The sequence below is a fragment of the Lontra canadensis genome, unplaced genomic scaffold, assembly GCF_010015895.1.
Source record: "Lontra canadensis isolate GAN:19392208 unplaced genomic scaffold, GSC_riverotter_1.0 scaffold57, whole genome shotgun sequence".
NCBI lineage: Eukaryota > Metazoa > Chordata > Mammalia > Carnivora > Mustelidae > Lontra > Lontra canadensis.
Genome location: NW_022631051.1, coordinates 8,356,002 through 8,383,252, shown reverse-complemented (window position 1 = coordinate 8,383,252; position 27,251 = coordinate 8,356,002). Strand labels below are relative to the sequence as shown.

General features: G+C 37.9%; 1 protein-coding gene across 4 annotated transcripts in view; it reads left to right on the top strand.

Annotated features, from left to right (window-relative positions):
• PTPN2 (protein tyrosine phosphatase non-receptor type 2) overlaps positions 1-26,355 on the top strand; it is an 80,572-nt gene extending 54,217 nt beyond the window's left edge. For 2 of the 4 annotated variants that reach the window (XM_032875810.1, XM_032875811.1), the window contains exons 6-9: positions 4,572-4,781; positions 6,521-6,673; positions 12,699-12,880; positions 18,269-19,993. In XM_032875810.1, coding sequence (XP_032731701.1) covers positions 4,572-4,781; positions 6,521-6,673; positions 12,699-12,880; positions 18,269-18,476 — 753 coding nt within the window. In that variant the 3' untranslated portion in view covers positions 18,477-19,993. Of the gene's footprint in view, positions 1-4,571; positions 4,782-6,520; positions 6,674-12,698; positions 12,881-18,268; positions 19,994-25,985 lie in introns of those variants that run through there. The other 2 variants (XM_032875812.1, XM_032875813.1) reach the window with 2 other exon arrangements.
• The last annotated feature ends 896 nt before the right edge of the window (positions 26,356-27,251 follow it).

The window sequence follows — 27,251 nt, the reverse complement described above, 5'->3', positions numbered from 1 at the left end:
AGGGAGAAAGAAATACCAAAGGAGTGAGAACGGTGATGCTGCAGGTGGGGAGAGGTCACCAACCTCATCCTGAGCTGCAGAGAACCAGCCTGCTGCTAAAGGAGTGTGACTTGTATGTATTAACAGGTCTGGGGCCAAAGCCGTGGGTCTGTGTGGTCCCTGCTCTTTTATTGCCCTCTGGTCTAAGGGAGCATAAAGCTGCACACCAGCAGCCCTTTCCAGTGTCTTCAGCAGAGCTCAGAGTTTGAACTTTTGCCCCTGAATGAAGAGACTCCATCTCTGCTTTTGAAGTGGCCCTGTGGCTTCAGTTATGGGGAAGGTTTTGCAGGGCTTTTAAAAATGTAAGGTCATCTTGAGTGCTTATTTGTCTTTCAGGATTTTCTTTTCAGTTGCCCTTCACTATTTTCCATAATATTGTTGGCCGGCTTTATGTTTATCAAGTTCCAGGAATACTATTGTAATGCTGACTGCCTTCTCTTTCTCTGTCCCTGTAGATTTGCCCAGAACAGGATGAGTGCCTAATTATTATCATGCTCGTCTGGGATTTGATTCAAAATAGTCTGAACAATTTATCCCACCTGGAGTGTCATCCTCTCTTCTCTGCCTATTTATATCCTGCACACCCTTCAGGACCACCTTGTGGCCCATTTCTTGGTTAGGGCTTTCTTCGTTCATCTGTGACGCGTTCCTTCCTAATAGCTGTAATCTTTAACACTTGTCTCCATAATTTAAATCTTACCATTTTATGGGCTTATTTAGTACTTTGTACTTTGACTCCATAACAAGGTGTTCAGCTCCCTATGGATAGAGTCCTTACCTGTTACCTTTGTGCTTCCCTCTGCCATTTCACCAAGTGAGTGGTCATTCTAAAACACAGGCATGATCCTTCCACTTTGCTCTAAAAAACCCTTTCTGTGGCCAATGCAGAAGTCCAGGACCCGGCCCAGACTGGTCCTTCCTCCTTGTCTAGATACTCAGTGTTTGTTCTTGCTAACAGCCCTACACTTCTCAAAAAGGCTGATCCCTGGGGGCCCACATCTCTGTGTATTGCTTTTCTCTCTCAGAATGCAAGCCCCATGCGTACCTGTTTCTGTCACTCTCCTCTCCTCCTGATCTGATGAGTTCATCTTTCAGAATGAATTGCAGTAACTAAATATTTAATACAGACCGTATAATGATCCTGGCAAAAATTAATGAGGGATTGAACTGAGGCACTTATGGTGAGCTACAGATCTCATATAAATTTGTATTTAGGAGATAGGTTTCACAAACTTTGCTACTGCTTGGTGTAGAGGAAATAATAAGTTAAACAGTTGAAAATGTGGAGAGGTTTACAATTGATTGGCGCTTATTAGGAACTACAATAGAGACAATTCGTGTAATTGCTTCAGAAAAGGTATCTGTTAAGTATTTACCATACGCAGGCATAGGCTAGGCACTTCACATTCACGGTTTCATTTATTCCTCATTAATGCCTCAATAATATTTGAGAAATACTCCTTTCGTTTATGCCTTGTAAGGTAAGTACCGTTTTTAACCATTTACAGATGACAAAATTGGGCTTATGATGAAAGTCTTGGAAACATAATCTTGGTACTTCTATAAATGCCCAAAGTGTGAAAATAATTGGGCCTAGGACCAAAGAGCCGTGTAGATTTCTTCGTAATAATTAGAAAATTTATAATCTTAATCTGTCTGTATAAAATAGTAGTTAACTTGAATTTGAATGGCTTTAGGCGGCACACACTTAAATTGCCATAAGCCTGGCTGTGGCCCCTGGTCTTAACACCTACTCAGTTCCTAGCTTATTTTCCTGGCCTCCATATATAATGAATTAGATATCCTTATTCAGGGATAGAATTCTCCTTCAAAATATCTAAGTAACATTTTGCCTTAAAAAGAAGAGTGAACCACTGACATTCTGTGCATAGTGTGGTGTTCATAAGTCAGTGTTTACAAGGAGATTTGGCAGGCATGTGCAGGTGGGGACTGCCGTGTAATTGCAGATGCAACCAGTGTCCATGGGGTGTGAGGTCAGCATTGAGAGGGGATGGAGAGGTCAGCTGGGTGTCACAGGAGGACTGATGGGACTTGATGACCTGGGAGAAGGAAAGGGGGCTTCTACCAGTTTTGAAATAGGGAGTTTGTCAAAAATTGCAAAGGCTACATGTAGAGAGTTTGTTTGGAATAAAGATGAATTTTGTTTTAACTCTCTAGCCTTTGGCAGTCCTTCCCCAGCACCCCCCCCCCCCCCCTTTTTTTTTTTTTCCAGCACAAAAAAGAGAAGAGGTCCAGTTAAGCATATAAACATTTCTTTTCTATCGCAGTAGTAAACATATGGATCTTACTGCTTCATGAAGTGGTCTCTTGGGAATTGTATGATTTTTGTGAGCTGTGACTTTGAATCTTGTTTCAGCAGGGATACATTAGTAAAAATTAACTTCTTAAGAAGTTCTTTAGACTGGTCCTGTTAGGGGAAGAAAAAAGACTGATTCTCAAAAATCTATTAGTGGGGAAGACTGCATTATACAAACAGTCGTGAACATTTCTGGGAACTGGCTTTGAGTATCCCAGACAGCGTGACCTGAATTTGAAAAAAATCAAGAGACTGCTAGTCTTGAGCCAAAATCATACAAGTGGAAAAAAAAAGCAAGCAGTTGCTCAGGATTGTGGGTTGACTGTAGGTTTTAAGCCAGAGGTGATGCAGTAAGTAGCATTAAGTGAGTATACAGCTGTGTCGGAAATTGGGCCGTACCTTGCAGAGCACAGCTCATAGGTGAGCCGGGCTCTGGCACCACCGCTCAGACCAGGTAGCTCCAGCAGGTCCACACTGGACCTGGTTTAGGCTCACATGGCAGAATCTGGCCCTGCTTTGTGAGGTCAGCGTAGTGGATGACCACAGCCTGGTAGTGTGTGTTGGGGTGGGGGGAGGTGGGGAGGGCTGGAAATAAGGGGTAAAATACCCACTGGAATCTTAGACCCCATTTAAAGGAAGATGTGGCTTTGAGTTCTCCATGCCCCTGGGCTATGGCAGGAACAGCCACTTTAGCCCATTTCTGTGCTGGTATTGTGTTGTTAGGTGTCTATTTATGGCTTTGTAAGAAGAAACTGAAGATTAGCCTTCTTAATTTGGAATTTTTTCGATACCTTTTTTTAATACAGTAAATTTAACCCCCCCCCTTTTTTACATACAATAAGCTATAATTTTAAAAAGGAAATGTCTTGAAATTTAGGAATCCCAATGATCATTTTAATTAGTAATAGATTTCTGTCTTCTAATACTGTCAGTGTACTGAGAGCCTATGGATCAGAGTGTATTTGGAATTATGAAAGCTGAATTTTAAGAAAATTAGTCACTGAAAGTATATAATTTGAAATTTTTAAAAGAATTTCTACACTGTATTTAATCAGTGTTATACCTTGTATAACCATTCTGGGACTTAGGAGTCTTCATTTCTACTGAAAAAGGGGGAAATTTTTTTTTTATAACATGAATATTAATTCTGAAAACTTGTACCAAAAGCCGGATACTATAATAATAATCTTTAGCTGTTAACCATTAAAATTATGGTGTGGTGGTGGGTTTTTTTTCCCCTAATGTTGCCTGTATGGCTTCTCTCTCCATAAACATCCTACAGTGAAACTGAGAAATTGTTCAGAGATACGTTAGAGAGTTACTGCTTCGGTTTACAAAAATGAAGACTGGAAGACACTAAAGTGCTTCATGGGGCAAAAGGCAGCTGGCAAAAGCTTAGGAACATTTTCATAATGAGTTAGTCAGAAATAAAGCTCATCAGGAAGATCCAGGAAGTGATAGTGAATGCCAGGCAGGCTTGAAGAGACAGGAAGCATAGAGCTTATTGGTAAACCATTTTAGCACATCAGCTAAATCCTACAAACAGTTTTGGGATTGGAAATTATTACCATGGGGAAGAGCAGCAGTTAGAAGAACGATTTCAATTAAAAATGTAAAGATTGTTTCTTTAAATTAATTCTTGAGTTGCTCCTCTGAGCCTGTGTAGCACAAACTACAAGATAACTCGTATAATGAGAAAAATTAGATCTAAAAATGTTGGCCATTCTTAAAAGGGAAACCATTAAAGAATGTAAAATTATACTGGTAGGGTTTTTTTTTTTAATAGAAAAGAAAAAGGAATACTCCTCATGATATATGAATTAAAATATTGGCAACACGTATGGTGTAGGTTGGTGGTTAAGAGCCCAGACTGCAGTTTCAGATTCAGGCTCTTCCATTTCTTAATGTGTCACCTTGGGTAAATTACTTAACCTTTTGCCTCTGTTATCTCATCTGGAAAAGGGGTTTTATTAGGACCATTGTAGGGGTTGACTTAATACCTAAAAAGCTTAGGACATGCCTGCAAAATAATGTTTTAGAAATACTATCATTAATAAATTCCAAATTCTCCTGAAGAACTCCCAACTTGTGTGAGTGATTATCAAAAACCAAACAAAAATCACCAGTATTAAAAACATTAACACAAAACACATAGTAGTTTTTTTCAACAAAAAGAAATTAGAACTAACTTTTCCCTTGATTTTCACTTTTTTAGAGTGGTGAAACCAGAACAATATCTCACTTTCATTATACTACCTGGCCAGATTTTGGAGTCCCTGAATCACCAGCTTCATTTCTCAATTTCTTATTTAAAGTGAGAGAGTCTGGTTCCTTGAATCCTGAACACGGGCCTGCAGTGATCCACTGTAGCGCGGGCATTGGGCGGTCAGGCACCTTTTCTCTAGTAGATACCTGTCTTGTTCTGGTAAGTGCTGCTGATGATCTAATTTTAGTCTTGTATAATTTTTTATTGTTTTCCTTGGCAGAAGTAAGCTTTAATGTCAATATCCCAGAACTGTGATTTTCAAAACTTAAACTTCTGCCTTTTTCAGAAAAACCTAAAAAAATTTCACTTATACCCTTTTAAAAACTGCCTCTTGTTTGTGAGTGGTGGAGCTCTATCCAAGATGATTCTAGAGATCTCCAAGAAGACTTTTATTTCCCCCCTGATAGCTTTATATTACAGAAATAATAGGTCTTTCCTCTTCCTTGTTTTTCAAATACACATTGACATAAAATATTGAATTCCTTCCAGCTCAAACAACATTTCTCTTGCCCGGAGTTTCCTTATTTACAAACTAAGGATAATGATACAATTTTCCTCACGGGTCTGTGGCAAGAATTAAATGAATTAATACATTTGGAACACTTAGGGTCCCTGGTATTTTCTAAGCACTCAGTAAATGTTGGTATTATTATTCCCCCGAGATTCCAATCTCTACCCCCAGAGGGCTATACTCTTTGTCCACCAACCCATTCCCAGCCCAGCCTGGATACAGGCACATGCCTTTTTTTTTTTTTAGAATGTCCATTTTTTCCTTATTTGGGGCATAGGGCATCTCTGGAGCGCAGGAAGGGTTGAATGTTCGTACATCTACTGTATTGCTTCACTACTCTGCCTGTAAGTAATACACACTTCAATCAAAAACTGGACTGTTACAGGGTGCCTGGATGGCTTCATCAGTAGAGCATGCAGCTCTTGATCTTGGAGTCATGAGTTGAAGCACCATGTCAGGCATAGAGCATACTTAATTTAAAATTAAAATTTAAATTTAAAAAGTTTAAAAGAAAACTGGGTTGGGGCACCTGGATGGCTCAGTCAGTCAGGCGTCTGACTTGGTTTCGGCTCAGGTCATGATCTCAGTGGTGCACTCAGTACAGTCCGCTTGAGATTCTCTCTGACTCCCTCTGCCCCTCCTGCCCCACACTCACACTCTCTCATGCTCAGATAAAATAAAATCTTAAACTGATTGTTACATTAAAGTGAACTTTAACACGTTTAACAAAATATTCTACTGTCTATACACTTCCTGGTGAATGACTATTAAAAACTGGGGTGTGTGTTTGTGCCTATTCCCTGACAGAACTTCCACTTGATTCTTTTTCAGCAGGGCCGAGGGTTATGCTGCTTAAAATATGGGATCGATAGTCCGGAGCTGGTACAGGGACTTAACAGTGTCCTTGTAAACTTAGGCTCTTCCTGTCTTCCTTTTCCACCATCTTTAGATAGCTTATGGACACAGACATGAAGGCAGAAGGGCACTGGGCAAAAAAGATTTACTTCTGTCATGACCTTTAAAAAAAAAAACAAAAAACAAAACACTAATCTCATTGGATTTATCTTTACATTAAGCTGAAACTGTTCCTAAGTTCTTCCTTAGACAAACACTGGCCAGAGTAAATAAGATTACTGTGATTGGTTTGGAATCAGTTGTGTATCAGTTAAAGGCCTCCATCTACTGCTTGAACAGTTGGGGTGTGGGAAAGGTGGTTGGTTGGGGTAGCTGTTCTGTATAGAAAGAGTTACAGCTGCAGTGCTACTTTCTTGTTCTTGGGGAGACCCACTGCACACTGCAGAATGCTTAGCAGCTAGCTGTCCGTATTGCTTCTCTTTCCTGGACTCTTAACAACAAAAGCCTTGAATAATTTTTACCTTTCTTGCAGATGGAAAAAGGAGATGATATTAACATTAAACAACTGTTACTGAATATGAGGAAATATCGAATGGGACTTATTCAGACACCAGATCAACTCAGATTTTCATATATGACTATAATAGAAGGAGGAAAATTTATAAAGGGAGATTCAAATATACAGGTAAACTTTTTTAGGGAAACAAATAATACCTGTGTATTATGTATGATTAGCATCAAATAACGGCTGTACTTCACTGAAGCACTTGTTTTCTCCCTTCCTTCCAAAAAGCATATTTCCATTCATGTGGAAAACCCAGCTGGCCATCTTAAAATTGTAAAGTTTAAGCTCGTGTCCTCATATATACCTCAGCCTCATGTTAAATCTTTCCTGTTACTCAAAAGCCCTAGTGGGAACAAGATTTTATTAAAGTGGAATTTTCATATAATGAAGTTAGTTTAAGCATTAAAGTAAACCAGAGAATTTTGGTAATTTTAGCACATTAAAAGCTTGATCTGCAATTACAGAGCACTTAGTTTATGTAATAGATGCTTTAATTTTGTTAACAGTGAACAGCTCGAGTACTTATGGCAGATGTAATGAAGTTCCAGTAGAAGGTTATGTTTCTCTGCTTACTGGCTATGCTTTCATGAAAACATTTTTATTCCACATTTGCAAAAACTAGGTTCAAAGACTGGTTATCCGAAATCTGTTATGTACCAACATAAAATATAAAATAGAAACAGAAGTAACATTTATTGTCCTATCTGGTCACATAGTATTGGACACAAGTAGACAAAAACTCTTTGTTTCTCTTATGAACATACATACTGGCTCTTTAATTTCTGTGAGGCAAGACAAATATTCTGCAAAAGGCTTTTTTTAATAACTCAGACCATCTGTGGTAATGGAATTAAATATAAGTTAAGTGTTGTATAGATTTCAAAGGCATTAAAATATTCTTAAGCAATTTTGTTTCTCAGCTAACTTTTGTTCTGATCATTAGTATTATTTTAACTATTCAAGACAAACTATTAGTAAAATTTTGAAGGCTTATAATCTTGCCATTTGCAACAAGATGGATGGAGCTAGAGAGTATAATGCTAAGCGAAGTAAGTCAGAGAAAGACAGATACAATATGACTTCATTCATATGTGGAATTTAAGAAACAAATAAGTAAAGGAGAAAAAAAAATAGGCAAACCAAGAAACAGGAGTAAATCTTTAATGAAGAGAAACATTGCACCCGTCCATAAAATACTCAGCGTGTAGATTAGGCCCACAAAACATGAGACCCTTCTTCAGAAGTCAGACTTTGGGAACACTTGGTTTGCTTGGCAGTGAACAGTGAGTCAGAAGAAGTAAAAATTATCTCAGATGTTTAAGATTAGGAAAATGTGTGTGTATGTGTGTCTCTCATTCTTTCTCTCTCTCTCTTTTTTTTTTATAATCTCTGTGAACTTCTCTCCAGTTTGGAGTTGATTGGAAAAATGTTAAATAGTTAAACCAAACTTTTTTCAGGCACTTGTAGCTTCCCTAGTTGTTCATTGCTTATTTCCTGGTCATTCTTACAGACTAATTGTGGGGAAAATGTGCTATTCTTTGGATAGTCTCCCTCCCTCCACTTTAAAACTTGTTCATGTTTCCTTAGTTTCAGAATATATACTCACTTACTTTGAGGATCTTTTTCACTATAGAGGTGAATTTTATGACCATAATTTATTGTGGTTTTTATTATTATTATAGCTGTGTAGTTTGTGGTTTGGGAGAATTTTTTGTTTGTTTGTTTCAGTTTATCTGGTATGTTATAGCCATCAGATTCTCCATGTAGCTTCATCTAGTATTCCATGCAAACCCACGGCATTCTCTTCCCCTTCTTCAGGTGGGATGTTGGCAACATCTCTGTATTTTTCAGGTACTCAGGATCAGAAAAGCCTATTACCCATTTGAAGGGGTCAGTTTCCACAGAAATGGTCTAAGGGTTCCTACAGTTTATGTGGTGCTATAATTTTTTTTATTATAAGGATAATTAATGAGTAAACGAATATGGATTTGTTTTACCTGGATAATTTTCTCTGCCTGGAACTTTGCTATCCAATACTGAAGCCATTAACCAGATATGCTACTGAGTACTTGAAATTTGGCTAGTCTGAATTGAGATCTGCTTAAAGTATAAAACACATACTGGGGGCACCTGAATGGCTCAGTGGGTTAAAGCCTCTGCCTTCGGCTTGGGTGATGGTTCCAGGGTCCTGGGATCGAGTCCCGCATCGGGCTCTCTGTTCGGCAGGGAGTCTGCTTCCACCTCTCTCTCTGCCTGCCTCTCTGCCTACTTGTGATCTCTGTCAAATAAATAAATAAAATCTTTAAATTAAAAAAAAAACAACACATACCGGATTTTGAAGATGAAATACAGGGAGATAAAGTATAAAATAGCTCAGTAATTTTAAAGATATTAATTATATGTTCAAATGGCAATATTTATATTGAGTTAAATAAAACATATTGTTAAAATTCATCTTTTTTAAAACACAACTACTAGACATTTGAAAATTGCATATGCCACTCCCATTACATTTCACTGGACAATACTGTTCTAGAACCTTAGCTTAAAATAAAAATCTAAGAGAAGTAAAGTTCTCTGAAATCCTAAATCATAAGATCCAAAGTTAATGTCAGTGCCTCAAACTGCATGAATATAACTGACTCATAAAAGTATCTCTTTTGGCATACAAGGGTAGGATAGCCAATTTATAAAAAGACTCTTCTTTCTCTCCATATGCCTACCTCCTCTTGACCTCTGAATTTTGGGGAAAGAAATATTTGTAAGATGAAAGAAGGAAGCTTCTTTCTCATGTGAGCACTGTGGCCGGGCTTGTGGGTGCTGATGCTTCCTGAACCTGCGTGTCTTCAGAGAACTGTGTGTTCAGCAGCCCCCAAGCCTTGTTTCTTTGTTTCTGGTACTTTTTCCTAAAGGGGACAACTGTCTTCACCTTCAGTCCTCATTTGGATTTATATTACGTGAGTGGTATTTTCCTTATTGGATACAGTTTTATGTTAATTTTTCTGTGATGATTTCTGACCTATGGAGATACAAAGTGATTTAGAACCTGCCTGGGTACAGGAGTGCTGTTAATATTCACCTCTAAAGCTATTGTTTCTGAAATCAGTTAATATACATACGCATTTATAATCACACAGCATGTATTTATTTTTGGAAATTTCCAATGATCTTGACCTACCTGGATAAATACAGATAACTTCTGGTTGTCTCTGAGAATATATCCTTTACCTCACGTCTTTCTTGGCACAAGGTTGGGCATAAAAAGACATCATAGTTCTTGGTCGTATCACTTATTAGCACACTCCCAGGATCCATGATTCCAGAAAACCTCAGAGTAACGTATCTCGATTGGCAATTCAGAATTGGTGTTTTAAGATCTGCCACTGGCAATTTCATGCTACTGTTAAAGTACTTACAGTGGGTTTCAAGTTTAATGACATCACTTCAAGTGCTCCTTCGAGGGACTTTTTTCAGTGAGAAGTGGGCGGGGTTGCAGGTGGCTCTTGGGGTGTTGCTCATAGCAGCCCTTGATAGGCAGGAGTATGGTGCAGCATGAGTGTAGATTTGGGAAGGTAAGAAACTCTCAGTCCAGATACCTGTACTCCAGGCCTCAGGAGGACAGCATGAATGAAGTTGCAGTCGAGTGCAGTACTGATTCTTTGGCTTCCCCAGGCAGCAGTGACAAGCCAAGGCAGGCGACTTCGAAGTACTTGCTTGCTTGCGGGTTACAGGGAAGGCAAAGTTGAGTGAGTTTGCTGCCCAGAGACAAGGCAAAATGACGCTGCCTTTTGTTTGTTTGTTTAAATTTACTAGCATTAAATATCTCCTTCTCTCCACCCCATCCCCTGCCCCTTTTGTTGAGTCCTTTTCTTGTTGACAGATTCCAGATTTGTTGCAAATTCTGGAAAGTGGTCCAGTAAGGTTTGAGTTTTGTCATTGTCTTTTGTTTATTGACATTATTGAGTTTTGTCCAAATATTAAGGTCAGGTTGTTATGACTAGGTCCCCAGGGAAGAATCAAATTAAAAAAAAATCAAACAGCCTAAATTCTAGACAGTTGAGCAATTTTTATTGGGTACTTTCTTAAACTATCTTGTATCGGAAATTGGTAAGTTTTTCAGAGATACAAATAACCATAAGGGATTATAGCATTAAAATTTTGGCCCTTCTGTTCATTAGCTGCCTAGCCCAGGCAAGTCACTTCTGTTCCCTCACCCTAGCTCCTCCATAGAAGGGGGATGATGATAGTAACAGTAGTAGCACCTATCTCCTGAGGTTCTTCTGAGGATTAAGAGCCGGTGCAGCTACAGCATTAGGGCAGTGTGGCTGTAGTCAGTGCTTGACAAGTTGCCCCACGTGCATCTTCAGTATACAAAATGCTGTCTGGACTGAGTAACAGAAATGTTAAATGGGAAGAAAGAAAACTGACATAGTCCTCTGAAGTGAAAGCCTCTTACTCTTAGGTTCGGTTATAGCAATTTCTCAAGTATTGGCAAGACACTCTTTCTGGGTATGGTTTGCGGCCTCTTAGGTCCTTGCTCAGGAGTGGTGGGTTCCATCCCAGTGATTCTTAAAATCAGTTCAGAGACGTCTTTCCTCAAAGTCCACTTCCTTTCTGGCCTTAGCTCTCAGAGTCAGGCTATACATAGTCTTCATCCTCTAGTCACATTGACCAAACTTTCCTACTCACTACCCTCCAAATGTAGCAAATTACAGAATTTTGCATTCTTGAAATTTTTTGTCTATCAACTACTATTAAAAAGATACATTAATTATGCATCCTAATTAAATAGCTACATATGGGGAAGGTGGAGTGTGGTAAAAATGCCTTTTTCTTTAATTCCTCTATTGTAGGAAGATGAAATAAGTAGAAACTAATTTATCAGTGTACCCATGAGTTTTCCAAAGATTTTTTTTTAAATGATCTTGGTACACAAGTGTTGTTTTTAACAATGCCATTTTGTACCAAAGCAGCTCCAGGGAAAGAGTGTTCCATGAAGTTGCAGACAGGTGTGAGTTGCATTGTTACATCTGTGTTCAAAATTTTTAAAATCCTCAGGCAAGAAGTTATAGTCTCTTATTTACTAAGTTCCAGGCTCCTTGCTTCTGTGGTAAGATCTTCAAAGAGGGATGGACCACCCCTGTCCCCACGAGGTCATTTTGACCTGTGTCAGAGTCCTAGAAAATCAAAACCGTTGGCTCTTACTGCCACCACTCCTACTCTTGTCCCTGGCTTGGAGATGCATGGTTGTGTTTGCAGCCCTTGAAGGACTTGAGGAGCTACAGGTCCCTCATGTGGAGGGTGTACTTGCCTTCTCACTCCCTGGCTAGCACTTTGTGACTGCCTTCAGCTTTCAGGGGCCCATATATACTTTGCACCTCTTCCTTTCTCCCTAGGGTTGGTGCAGTGAGGGCAAAATAATCTAACATTTGCCAGACGTGATGCTAGACATGTTATGTCATTAGTCACAATAGGCTGTCAAGGTAGGTGATGACAGCCTGTTTCCTAGAGGAAGGAAATGGAATTTCTCTTGATCTTGGTCTAAATCCTGCCTCCTCAAGTCTAGGCATACTCTCAGAGTTTTGTCTTACCTGGTGGTGGGCTGACTTACCTGGAGCCACTAGCATAGCTGGAAGAAAACAAATTAAGGTCCTCTGGTGTCAGAGAACTGCCTGGAGATCTCACTGTTGTTCCTCTGTTAGACCAGACTGGCAAGGAACAGGAGATGCTAGATCACATTCAAGAGCATCTTGGTCACTGTTTCCAGTGTTAACATACCTGTGGGTTACGAGTCTGGCAGAATCTGGCTCTGACTAAAATCTCACTAACTATGACTAATATTTTTGTGAGGTCCTAGTATAGTTTGTCTCAATAGGTTAAAGTCTGCTTTAATTTCATTAAGATTATTATATTCAACTGCCTAGTGTTATACATAAATATTAAATACTTTATTATTTTTACATTTTAAATTTAAAATAGGCACATCTAGAAGAGGTTTTGGTAAGATACCTTTTTCATTCTTCTGTTAGCATCACAGGGTTCTCTTAAAGTTGAATATATAATTTCAATTTGTATAACCTTTTTATTTAAAGAAAAGTAAACTTTTAGTGTTTGCATTTGTTTTTCACTTCTCTTCCCTACCTAGAAACGGTGGAAAGAACTTTCTAAGGAAGACTTATGTCCTGCTTTTGATCATTCACCAACCAAAATAATGACCGAAAAATACAATGGTAATAGGATAGGCCTAGAAGAAGAAAAACTGACAGGTGACAGATACACAGGACTATCCTCTAAAATGCAGGATACTGCGGAGGAGAACAGCGAGAGGTAAGCTTATGGCAATAACATGCTTGAAAAGATGAGACTGTCTTATTTTAATAAGTTCAGTGGATATGAACTAATACAGGCCCTTTGTTTATTGAATTAATATAGCTTTTCATTTATTTATTACCTAAGGATATTTAAGTAGTATACAATGACATCATTGATCTCTTAGAGCTTTCAACCCTATTAAGAAGCCAGTGCTTATAGGCAGAAACCAGTTGGAAAATGGTTTAACTCAATACTATTTTGAGTGCTAAAGTTAACATAATTAGATGCTAAAATGTATAGTATGAAACAGAAGATAAGTGGTATGAATACCTACCATTTATACAAGTATTAGTGTTCATGCTGTAGTTGCCATGTAATGGGTAATGCGCCTTTAATGAAATTACCAAATATTTAAATGAGTGTTTAAACTTCATTACATTATTGGGAGGGGAGAAGTCTTTTTCAAAAAACAATTGCCTTTCTCTGCTTTTTGAGTTTTGAATCCATATAAATGTGAACATTTTAAGTTTTTAAATTGAAACCTTTAGGGGCGCCTAGGTGGCTCAGTGGGTTAAAGCCTCTGCCTTCGGCTCAGGTCATGATCTCAGGGTCCTGGGATCGAGCCCCGTGTCGGGCTCTCTGCTCAGCAGGGAGCCTGCTTCCACCTCTCTCTCTCTCTCTCTCTCTCTGCCTCTGCCTACTTGTGATCTCTGCCTGTCAAATAAATAAATAAAATCTTTAAAAAAATAAAAATAAAATAAATTGAAACCTTTACATTTCTAAGGCTCTGGTTATCTCCCACCCGGCAGGAAGCTGATATCCTGAGGTGTGAGTGAATGAGCATGTTCACTGCCCCTCTTGATATTTTCTCTCTGTCTGTCAAAAATGCTTTTTATTTAAGTGGTACATTTTATGTTTTAGTCCTGTTTGTTACACTGGGATATTGGGGCACCATGAGAATCGTTGAGGTCTCCTCTATATTATAGTAGCTTCACTTCTGTGTTTCCCCAATATAAAAATTGCCTGGGTGGCTCAGTCCATTAAGCTGAGAACATGAACACCCCTGCATCAGGCTCCCTGTCCAGCAGGGAGCCTGTGTCTCCCTCTGCCTGCTGCTCCCTCTGCTTCTGTGCTCTCCCCGCAACCTCTCTCTCACTTTCTCTCTCTGACAAATAAATAAATAAAATCTTTTTTTAAAAAATTACTTGAGGGACGCCTGGGTGGCTCAGTTGGTTAAGTGGCTGCCTTCGGCTCAGGTCATGATCCCAGCGTCCTGGGATCGAGTCCCACATCGGGCTCCTTGCTCGGCAGGGAGCCTGCTTCTCCCTCTGCCTCTGTCTGCCTGTGCTCCCACTCTCTCTCCCTCTGTCTCTGACAAATAAGTAAATAAAATCTTTAAAAAAAAAAAAAATAAAAAAAAAATAAAAAATTACTTGAAATCTTATGAAAGGTAACATTACAATAAATACATAGTGTATATGTTATTCTGTATTACACTGAAGAGTTTATTATGACTTAGCAGTGTTACTCCTTATTTGTGGCTCTAGTGGTTTTAGACTACAAGTTAAACCATTAATTGCTTATTCCTTCTTTCACCTTAAGTATAATGCTTTGAAATCAAGAAATCATGTTTTAAATTACCATATCTTTTTCAGCAATAAGATTCTCAGGTTCCTAATGTTGTTGTTTTGTTTCGGTAATGGGCAGAATTAAATGGAAAGTAGGCTTGATGATTGAATTGGTGTTCTTAGTATTTCAGAGGTGTTGAGTTTTAATCTTTAAGGACACAGACCCAACAAGGTAAACCACGCATTGTCCAATTTCACAGTTTTGAGGAGATCAAGAAAACCACTCAGGTGTTAAATAGTGATTGCAGAGGTGGTATCCTGAGGGGTGAGGAGGTGGTATGTGTATGTATTGTTTGCTGTCTGCCCCCAGGAGAGAGGAGACCAATCATGCTTGAAAGCAGAGACAAAGTCCCTGTAGGAAACTAGGGATTGTAAGCAGAACTAATTGAGGGAGTCGGTCGGTCGTAGAAAGAGCATAAAGTAAAGATTGCTATGAAATGCTGTATTGTTCAGTCCTAATAGATTTTAATACTGATATATAGCTTTGCATTAGGGAAGCTAATAAATCGAAATCTTATGGAAAGAATTTCAGTTTCAAGGGAGTAGGACACAATATTTTATTTTCTTTCATTACTGAATATCCTTCAAGTCAGTTTTTTCATATTGAAGGTCACATTCCCATGGTCATGAAATCAGTTTAGTAAGTTATGAAAAAAGCATTTTTAAAATAACAGAATACAATAAAATAGAAATTAGCATTTAAATTAGAGAATAAAACAGATCAGAGTATCACCAATAGTAACTATTTTAACATTTTTATATATGTAGACATAATATATGAATTCTACATATTGACATGTATATTGTGTATATGTATAAATGTGTCCGTGTGTGCAGTTACTTTGTTGTGATGGTAAGATATTTCTAGCTGTTAAGGTTTACCATCAAAGTTTAAAAGCCAGCGTTCTCAATTACAGTGCAATCCATAAACCCAGATCACTGAGTGGAGAACAGTTTGGATAAATGAGAAGTCAGGTTATTTGGATCCCTTCTGTGTGCTTGCAGAGTGTGAAGCATGTCTGTTGAAACATGGGTCAGCTACAGCCTGCTGTGAGGAATTCCACGTGGTCTTCCATAGGCAGGAGTCCCCAGGAGTCCTCCCCTGCCAATTTGTGGCTTTAGAATTCTATGACTTTAGGAAAACCTGGGCAGGTTATTACATAGAGGTAATTTCCTTGGGCCCAACTAGGTAAATAAAGATTTTATTGTATCACAAATTGAGACCAGTTTTTACTTTGGAATTGCTTTCTTGAACTGAGTGATGACATCTTTTGGTATTTGTTTTCTTTCCATCCTGAAAACATATGTACAGTCCATTTTTGGAAAGCAGGAGCCTCTATTCCATTAATGATTTCAAATGGGAAAAACTGTGTTCTCAGTCGAAACAAAACCATAACCCATTTCTCTAAACATAAAAATCCTCAAAAAATCCTCTTAAACTGCTGTATAACATGTAAAGCACTAATTATGTAAAATCATATAACACTCAGTGAACTCACTGGGTTTACGTGGTAAAATATCAACACTGAATAAAAATTGTAATTATCTTCTATATTGCAATGAAAATTTTAAATGAAATAATCTGTTAAAGATTCCATCTAAATTGGAACCTGGTTGTTTCGTGGCCTCAGGCTCCTGACAGAAGCAAATATAAGGACGCGTGGAAGGCTGGCCCCTTGGATGGGAGCTCTGTATTCTTTTACATATTTTATATATGCTTTGCCTGCACTTGAATACAATTTAAAATTTTTTCACTGATGGGTACACATTTATTTGCTAGTAATGAATTTTAATTTCAAAGAGTGAATTCTGAGTAATAATTTTTTAGCAAATATTCAAGAGAGTTCAGACAGCCAAAGACACCTGGGTATATGATAGGTAAAGTGAAGAAGAGGTTGGAAATCACAGTCCCTGAGTTGCAGATATATTTAGGGGGTAAAATAAGAACCCAGATTAGCAACATAAATTATTTACTGTAAATTAAATGCTGTAAGATAAGAACAGAGGGGCTGCAGGGGTTGAGTAGAGGGAGAAATTGAAGAACAGAATTGAAGTGAGAGGACCAGAGAGATTTCTAGTTGAAGGTAACAGATTTGGAGAAAAGCAAAAAATCATTTGGGCAAGAACGAAGTTGTGCACAGCAGGAGAACTCTGGATGGTTTTTGTGTGAACATATGTTTTCAGTTGTCTTGAGTATTTACCTATGAGCGCATTTTCTGGGACTTAAGGGAACCCTACATTTCACATTTTGAGGACGTGCCAGTTTTATATAGCGGCTGCATCATTGTACATTTCCACCAGCCGTGTCTGAAGGTTCCAGTAGAAGAAGTTGAACATTGATAAAATTACCTAAGATATAGTCTGTATTCAAATTTCTTTGGTTGTGTAAGAAATCTGCCTTATAGCTTTTTAAAAAAATTACTTTAGAGGCACCTGGATGGCTCAGTGGGTTAAAGCCTCTGCCTTCAGCTCAGGTCATGATCTCAGGGTCTTGGGATCGAGCCCCGCATTGGGCTCTCTGCTCAGCAGGGAGCCTGCTTTCTCCTCTCTCTCTGCCTGCCTCTCTGCCTACTTGTGATCTTTGTCTGTCAAGTAAATAAATTAAAAAAAACTTTTAAAAAAATGACTTTACTTGAGATATAATTTATGTACTATAAAGTTCACTCATTTAAAGCATACGCGTCAGTGGATTTACTATATTTACAGAGTTACGAACCCATCACCATAATCTAATTTCAGAATATTTTCATGATCCCAATCTCTTTAGCTATTTAAAGAAATAATCCAAGATCTAGTCAAGGATAATGCATTGTATTTGGTTGATGTGATTCTTTAGTCTCCGTTAATCTGAAATTGTTCACCTCTTTCTTATTTTTCCTTACCTTGACCTTGACATTTTTGCAGCTGCTATACCAGTTGCCTTTTAGAACACTCCACAATCTGGATTCCTCTGATTGCTTCTCATTACTAGATTCAGGTGAAACATTCTGGCTGGAAGGAAAGTTGGCTCTTAATGTAGTATACTGAAAAGGCATTCAAGATTTTTAATCAAGCTACAAAACCAGAGAGCTGTACTTTAGAAAAATTGCTGTGGTGATAATGGTTAAATCAGAGGCACAAGTTAGGTTTTTGCTATACTGTAGGCAATAAGTGAGAAGAGTAGGTGGGTTTTGTGAAATTTTTTTTAAAGGGAGGAAATAGTAATGTACATGTTGTCATTGGCCATTCTTCTTTACCATGTCCTAGGACCCTGTGTCTTGGGAGTCGGTGAGCTTCCATTGGAACAAAGATTTTGTATTGAATAGGAAAATGGAAGCCAGAAATAAGTGTGGACAATCAGAGCAATAAGGCGTTCCACAGTAGAATCTTGACAGAAGTATTAAGTAGATAGCTTTTACCAGTGGCCTTTGCGACAAATCACATGTAAACACGAAAGGGGCTCGGCTATCAGGGACTCCTGTCCCTCACCTCTTCCAGCCGGTTAGCAAGGAAGCAAGCTGACAACCACCAGCTCCCATCTCAACAAAGAAACCAACATGCTTGTTTTCAAGTCCTGCTGAAAGTATTTATTAATAGAATGTTGTACCAGAAGTTGTTGTGGAATGATCAGAGTACACCTCTGGACCACTTAGAATATTGAAAATCCCCCCTCTTCTTTTATTCCAGTATTTTAAAATATGGGGCTTGGGGAGGAGGTGGGTGCTTGGGCTTCGGTCCTCTATATTAGAATAATAAGTCCTGCCATGCACTTTTATTTGTTTTAATTTTTTCCTAGTGTTCTACGGAAACGAATTCGAGAAGACAGAAAAGCTAACACGGCCCAGAAGGTGCAGCAGATGAAACAGAGGCTAAATGAGACTGAACGAAAAAGGAAAAGGTGGTTATATTGGCAACCTATTCTCACTAAGATGGGGTTTGTGTCATTCATTTTGGTGGGTGCTTTTGTTGGCTGGACACTGTTGTTTCAGCAGAATGTCCTATAAACAAGCTGTTCTGCCCAGCGAGCTGCTGCGCCAGTAGCTGACAGTGTTGCATTAGTCACAAGGGTCTGTTAGCAAGCTCCTCGCACCCCAGAAACAGTGCGGTAAGAATAGACACCAACCAGACAAGTGATCTATTCAGTCCCCAGCCCAACATCTCAGGGCATTGTCCCCAAACTGTAAACGGCTATCTGAAATAAAGACTTGAATGCTTGTTGAAAACTGGTACATTTTGCAACTGTATTCATACACGTTAAGCGTACTATTTCACCTGACCAGACCGAGAAATCCTTTACCACAAGGATTTGTTTGTGGAGGCTCTCTGGATTTTAACCTGCACTTGATACAAGCAATAAATATTGTGGTTTTATCTACATTATTACTGGAAAGAAGATGACCTTGAAATAATGCGTGTAATGTATAATGTACTGTTGATATGGGCATCGACATTTTATATTCTTAACCATTTCAGGGTAAATATATTTTATAAGTATTTAATCTTACTTTTGTAGTTAAATGTACTTTTTAAAAACTCAATTTGAAAAATCTGTTACCATGAAGAAATAAATTGTGTGTTGATTCAATTGTATTGAATACATTTTCCTAAAGAGAAGTTTGATACGAGCAGTTAGAACTAACTCTGCATAAGTAATTTTTACTATATATTTGCATTTCTTTGATGTTTTACAGTTTACCCAATTTTAAAAAGAATAACAAACAAAAATTTTCCCTAAAAACATCTTTGAAGGAAAATTCTCGTTAATGGCATAGTCCGGTAACATTTGGTCAAAACTTTGTAAAGAAATTGGTTTCTGTAAAGCCCATGATGAATACTGTTTAATTTTCATGAAAATTTCAGTGTAATTACCCTAATTTATAATTGGGGCAAATCTTGACTTAGGAAATAAAAATAAGGAGCAGCATTTTATTATCCCTGATTTCAGTTTACTAGACTGAAGTTTTCAAGTAAAATTTTTCAAGTTCTTTCTACTTCAATAAATAGTATGGTGATGTACAAACCTGACCTTGTCCCTTTAACTTCTTAATGGGTATTTTAATTTAAAACATATTGTTTGATGAACTTAACTGCTCATTTGAGTGCTAGCCTTCTTCAGATCCCAACATTCCATTCAGTGTTTGACTTATTTAACTTAAACTTTAAATATTTGTTATAAATTTAATTGCTGATATAATAAAATCACATTATTTCAGTGGTTTTCAAGCTATGCTCATTGGATTTCTGAGAGGTCTCTGAGAGGTGGTTGGAAGGACTCCAAGCTACCAGCCTTTACTTTCAGCCAGCCCGCCTCTGCTTTATCTATTTATATGCTACGTATGATCTCTGTGTGAGGTGTAATCATTTTAAGGGGACGGTTACAATTTTAAAAACAGTTTGAAAACCATTTATATAGATAGGTATTTTGAATTGATATAAGTAGCCTTCTTGAATGTGTTAAATTATGCTGAAAGCCTGAAAGCAGGATGTAGGTGGTACTACATATTAAATCAGATTTGCATAACTTGTGCCTGTGTCCTAATTCAGTATTACTCTGTCCTGTAACCTTTAAATGGAGAGGAGGTAAGAGGGACTTTTTTTTTTTCCCCCAGTGTCTGTCTGCATTAAACTTGTGTTCAGGTACCAGGACCCGTCATTATTGGTTTCAAACCTTTCTAATTTGCCTTGGTTTATATTTGCTAAAGTACAGTATATTAGTCTGCAAGTCAAATATGGATAGATGATACTAAATTGCCAATTGAGGATAGCCATGTTTTAAACAAAAAGGGAAAGACTTCTTACAGGAAACAAATGCTGGTTAGTGATGCACATTGCCCCTTTGCAAGGTAAATGTGCTTCACTGGATTTAGGATTTTAGCTTTGCTTTTCATCTGCTTTCTGTCCTTAAAGTGGTGTTTGTTGTAATATATCCGAACAGTCATATTCAGTGAAGTAAACATTTGTTGATAAACTTCTGCAAGTGTTACGCCTCTTTCAACCTTTCAAACAGATCCTGAAGGATAATGTTGAGTTTTTACCACTAATAATATTTTTGGTGGGTTCCATATACTAATTATTAAAAATACATGGCAATGTGGTGTGGTGCCCGGGGTCATCATCCTGACCCTTTATTAAATGAGGAAGACCACAGACAAGGGCTCCTGCCTTCTCAGGTAGCAGCCAGAGGACAAAGTGAGCAACCCACGATAGATTCTACATTTTACAAAATTTGTGTATGCTTAGGTCTCCCTAATGTTTTCTAAATATAATAAATTTTAAAAGTCAGTTGTGTAGTTTGATTTTAATGAGGCAGTATTATTTTTTGAATAGGTTAAGGAGGAACAGATTTTTTTAAAAAGCCAGAGGCTTTATTATTTTTAAGAAAGGGTATTTATATTAATAAATAGTGTATTCGTGTTCACATCCGTCTCCTGATAAACCGACAGCAGTCTTTGATTTAATGCCATCTTCTCTGGCTATACCAGCTGGTTGTACACTTGTCTCTGAGGTTAGATAAGTATTTTATGCTGGTCTGTTAGCAGTTTTTGTCTATGCTTGCATATACACAACATGTACGAACACAATGCTCCATTGTTCAGCTTATCCATATATAAAATAAAAATAATACCTTTTCTTGAATTCTTACATGGCTAAAAAAAAGTAATGTGTAAAAAATGTATAGAGAACTTTAGAATAACATAAAGATCATTCCTCATGTTTAGGGGTATTTTATATATGTGCTTTGTCCTTTTCCTATTCTATCTTCAAATGAATACTGACTGTGTATTAATATTTTTACCAAGAAATGAACAAGAGAAAGGAAATAAAGTGTTTTTGTTGGTTTTTTTTTTTCCTAAAAAGCTCTGCTTTACAGGTATGTTGTAAGAAGGAACTGTAACTCTTAATTTTATGTATACTTATGCTTGTCCCCTTCATTTTAAATAAACTAGAATTGATGGTATGAATCAAAAAAACATGTATTGGTTTGAAAAGTAGTTTGTGATACGGAGCAGTCCTCTACTTCTTATATCAAGTCCTTTGCTTTCAGTGTCAATTCACAGTGGTGGTTGTTACCATTTATTGATCATTTACTATGCGCCAGGCCCTGTGTTAATGAGCACTCTCATAGATTACCCTGTTTAATCCGTACAACAAGCTTTTGAGGTAGGTGTTGTTATTCTTAAGCCATAATGAGCCTGAGGCTGGACATTTCTACAGTGTTTTATGCTTCTGTCATTGAAAAGTCTCCTATATGTGGTCTATTGTAGAATTAGATTATTCTCAAAGAAAGACTTAACGCTCTGCAAGTCATTTCCCTCTTAGGAAAATACGTCTGACTAGATTCTATGTAAATAGCCACAGGCCAGAAGCTGATTAAATTAGAAATTGTCATTAACCTTTGTGTACTCTATTTCAACAAGTACCTACATCTCTGAAGTGCCTGCCTGGTTATTGTGCAGATTTTAAAATCTAGTCTGCCTTAATTTTTACCTTAAGACACAAAATTTAACAGAGGTTTTATTTTAATCTAGTCTGTCATAAGCCTAATGCCATTATGTATATCATCTGCTTCTTCCTGAGTTCAGGCAGAAGTCTAGGAAGCGCACCTGCTGTAAACACTGATTTATTTTTTGTCCAGCGGTCCATGTGGGTTTGTTAGGGGGGTGGGTGGTAAGGAGCAAGGGTGTGACTCTTGGAATCTGCTGCTGCCCAGGGTGGAGGAAGCCGAGGTCCGACTTGGTGCAGTGATCCTGGTCTGAAACTAAATGCATTTGTTCTAACAATTAGTTCCTATTTCTACGTCAGGAGCTAATTAAATCTCTCTTACTTTAAGAAACCTTTAATTTGGCCTTGACTTATTCAGAGGCTCGGGGCACAGAATCTTACAAAATTACAAAATTTTGAAGGTAATATTCTTCCACATGACAGTACTAAGTTCTCCTGACTTCATATGCAGGTCTTGCTCATTCCCTGGCTGATTTATTCTGGAGTTGACCTGTCCTGTCCCTTTCATCTTTTTCCCTAGTTCATTTGTTTGGATTTGATTCCATTTCTTCTTAAACTCATTTTCAAATCAGTATTTATAGGACAGTATCACCACCAGCCTCTGCAAGAGCAAATGACTATTTTAGAACTTCCAGCTCTCTCTCGTTCCATGGGATATGTTACGTATAAGTGACGACACGCCTTCATGGGAAGAAACTCAGGTTGTGTAAGCTGCGTAGCACCTGCTCTACCCGGGAATCCCCAGTCCAGGTCGTGCACACTTTAGGCTATTTTCCACGTACTCGCCATAATATAGTCATTTCATGGTTCAACCACATTTGACAATTTAAGCTTTGAATTTAGGATTTTTAAGGTACTCATTTTCTTGGGTAGTGTTTGAAAGAACAGACTTCTGGGAACATGGTATGAGTTTGGACATCTCATTTTTCCCTTACCAGCAGGAATTTTCTCGATATTTACCCCATTCAGATTCCTCCAAGAACAGCCAGTTCTGCACAGGTGCTTTTCCTCAACACTCTTCAGAGAAGTGGTTATCTCCTTTGGCTACTAAATTCTGGAAACTTCTTTGGGGAGAATTTTTTTCCTCACTGTCATTTATTCCATCACAGAGCATTGCTGAGTGGAAGTGGTGCATCAGACGAGAAGCTTTTACTTGGGTTGAAAGGCTTTGTCTTTATCAGTGACAACCTGACAAGAGTTTTTCAAGAGCTCTGACGATCTCTGTGAAGTCCACTGGGAGAATGAAAAGTTCAGTCTTTGGAACTCTTTCTGTTTTGGTTTTATAATGTACAGTGGACTATGGAAATTATAGGATATAGTGGCGACCTTGCTTATGGAGTCCAGTACTGTCTGGTTTTTCATTACATAGTGTATTTTGGGCAGCTGTAAGGAGAATTGCATGGGAATTTATATGGAGACCATTTCTTAAAGAAAAGCCTCAATTTTTTATTGTTGCTCTAATTAGATTTTGTAGACGTGGTGTTGGTATTTCAAATTACTACCATAAAAAAAACAAGTTACTGTGAGTTTGGTAAATTCAGGAGAGGGAAACTAGATGTTTGTTTTGTCTATAAGGCAGTGCCTTGCTCACTTTACAGAAGGTTTTATGATTCTTTTCAGTAAAAAAAAAAAAATACTGTGAGTATCGGTGGCAAGGACTAGTCTGGGTGCAGTTTGACTTTCTATTATTTCAGGTGTAGAGCTGACTTGGGAAGATCATTCTGTCTGTAAAGCTGGCTCCGTTCCAGAATAAGGGCAGTGGGCAGTATATGCAGGCTGCTTCTCCAGAGAGAGTGGCAAGCATGGCTCTTTATTCCACTTAATTTCTTTGAATCCATTTTATTTTGACATGTTGAACAAATGATTCAAGTGAACATACTTCTTCCAAGTGTAAATCCCATTTGTCTTTAGTCTTGTAAATAAATACATTCTTTAAAAACAGTTAACACTCCCCATGATTTTATCTTATTTTCTTATCTCCCCCCCCCCCAAATAATATTTTCAAACTAAAAAAGAGTGAATTTTTTAAAACGCTGTCAGGTTCTTTTAGTTGTTGTGATGCACAGTAGTTTATCCTGAGTAAGTGAATCTTCAGCACTGTGCCAGGGAAAACAACAGTGTATGTTGGAAACATGCATTTCTGACAGCTTAAATACATAATCTGAATGTAATCTTCTTAACACCTTTTCTAGATACATTACCCTATTTTAAGATAAGAAGGCCGAGACAGAGAATAAGGAACTTGCCCCTGATTGCACAGCTAGTACACGAGAGCTGAAATTCAGACTCCTGTCTGTAGAATTCCAGTAACTCCAAACGTCACGCTGCTTCCATTATGACACATACTCTGTTTTTTTATGGAATATTCAAATACTTAAATGGAAAAAATGAGACAACCAGTTTTACCTGTTAAAATCCAAAGTAATGCATTTTTTATTTTTTAAGTGAAGCAAATCTAAGTTTTTACTTCCAAAAAAATTTGTGAAAACTGTTTGAACTGCCACTGAGTCAGAGAAATACTGGACATCAGGATATTCTGTAAACCATACCATTATTTCATTTCACCTAGCATGATTGGATTGAGCTACTTTGTTCTGATGAGCAGATTTCCTGAATGTGTGGGAAATCATAATATATTTTGCAGCAGTCAGTAAGAAGCACCTTTCCTTACTTCCATCCACTAAGGTACAGGGTTCAGTAGGACCCTGCAGTAAGCACCAGTAGGTTTTGTGACTTCCAGACATCCAACGAGAATGTTTTCTTTTCTTTTTTTTTTTTAAGATTTTATTTATTTATTTGACAGACAGAGATCACAAGTAGGCAGGGAAGCAGGCAGAGAGAGAGGAGGAAGCAGGCTCCCCGCTGAGCAGAGAGCCCGATGCGGGGCTCGATCCCAGGACCCTGGGATCATGACCCGAGCCAAAGGCAAAGGCTTTAACCCACTGAACTACCCAGGCACCCCGAGAATGTTTTCTTGATGACTTGACATTTCTGTGTCCCTGCTGGACAATAGAATAATAGGGCTATTCAGAACACCAGGGGCTTGGTGTTCTCAGTAGGAAGAGTCAGTAGTCAGGAAGAAGCCCAATTGACAATATTTTGAGGATTTTTGACTAAATGTTTTGGGGAAATGTGTGGATGTGGTTTATATTCCTATTTATATATGTGGAGACACAATAATGACAAGTATTTAGATTTGGGGGTTTTTGGTCCTAGTGAGTGAAGCCGGGAAGGAAATACCATCTCAAAAATTCAGTTATTGTGAATATTATGAAATACATTCAAAAACTGACCTTAAAATAGCTATTTCATCCATCTGTTGCTTAAGTTCTTGTTAATCTTTACTTTTTGACATTCAGATACAATAAATCTGTCAATTATTTTATGTCTGTTTTTCTTTATATTGATAACTTAAATCCTGTCACTTTGGTTCTGTGTTGCTATAATTTAGTATTATCCTTCAGGATACAAAATGCATGCTGCTAACGTCCTTGATTTAAAGACTTAAGCCAACTTTCTGTTCAAACATTACGTTCCTAATATTTTTAGCAGTATGATACAGTGGAGGTCCAAATTGGATTAGACTTTTGCATTGAATTCCAAAGTATTGGTAAGTCTAGCACATACCATATAATCTTGCAAAACTGTTGTGGGTACATTTTTTTAAAACCTGTCTGTCTGTCGGTATCTCCCACGGAGGTCATTTCTTAAGTGATACAGGATGACCTGAGAAGCTCATAGTTAGTAATTCTTGAAAAAAGCCATATGAGTTATGGTGCTTGAACATGAGTCTGCCTCACGCCACCAATTCTGTTAGAAAATTTAGCACAGAAGCAGATTTTACCAAGATCACAGTGAAGCACTTAGTGTGGTTGAATGTGACATGTTGGAATGTTTTTTTAGTTGCCTTTTTAGTTCATTGTTAGTCCTTTTATGTTTGTGTGTATCTATGTACGTCTGTGTGTTTGGTAAATATGAATTGAATAGATGACTTCTTTTTTATGTTTTAGGCCAAGATTGACAGACACCTAAATGTTCATGACTTGAGAATATTCTGCAGCTATAAATTTTGAACCATTGATGTGCAAAGCAAGACCTGAAGCCCACTCCGGAGACTAAAGTGAGGCTTGATAAAACCTGTAGATTGCCTCACATTTGTCTGTTTACAAAGTAAACTTTACATCCAGGGAATGAAGAGCACCACCAGCAGACGACTTTGCAGAACCCTCTAATTTGATGTATTGTTAAGTTTTTTAATACGTGTATGAAATGTAGAAAGATGTAAAAGAAATAAATTAGGAAGACTACTTTGTATTGTACTGCCATTCCTACTGTATTTTTATACTTTTTGGCAGCATTAAATATTTTTTATTAAATAGACTATGTCGGTTTGTGTGCATTATCTTAGGACAGCTCTGCTTCAGATAATGTTTCCTTAAAGGGTTTTACTCTCTCTTTTTTAACTCGCAATTGACATTTACATTGAAATTGGTTCAAAACGCTGGTCCCTTGCTTCTCAAGATCTTTTTGAGGTACCTCTCAAATAGTTTTCCTATCAAAGTAGGTTAGGTAAAAGCACAAAAGAAAAGTTATAATATTCATTTTTGTTCCTTACAGAAGTATGGATAGGGATAATGGTATTAAATTGCTTTCAAATAAGTACGGCAATCCCATGCAGTTTGAAAATCACAGCGCTGTTCTTGTGGTGGACTTTCTGCTTTTCTCAGACATTTCCTGTTAGAAGAGACCAGAAGTTCCCTCCTAGGTAAGGCTTTTGGCTTCTTTACTGTCGAATTTCCCAAACAAGTGATGAGTTTGGGCTAAATATCCAGACAGCTGTCAGGTTACTGGTGATACTGTCTGGAGAAGACAACCAAGCCTGTGTGTCATGTGAGCATCCCCTTTACAGTCTAACGAACTCATAATTGTTTCTGTTTGGCCAACTGTGAACATTTGATAACACTGTCCATTGAATACCTCTCTTTCGTCTTACAAAAATGTAATGAATCACCTTAGGTTCCTTTTGCCTTGTCTTCCAGCATTTTTTGGTTTATTTTAGGAGTAAACAAACTCTTATTCCCTGGTAAATCTTTCATAGAGAATAGATGGAAAGTTCATTATACCACAAAGTAGCACAGCAAGGTAATCCTCTTTGTGTGTCAACAAAGCCCTTGAAGGTGATCTACGCTCAACTAACTACTTCTGTTTTCCATTTCCCATCTACCCTTTACGCCACTAGTGTCTGACTCCCTTGTGTCACTCCAGAAATGACCCAG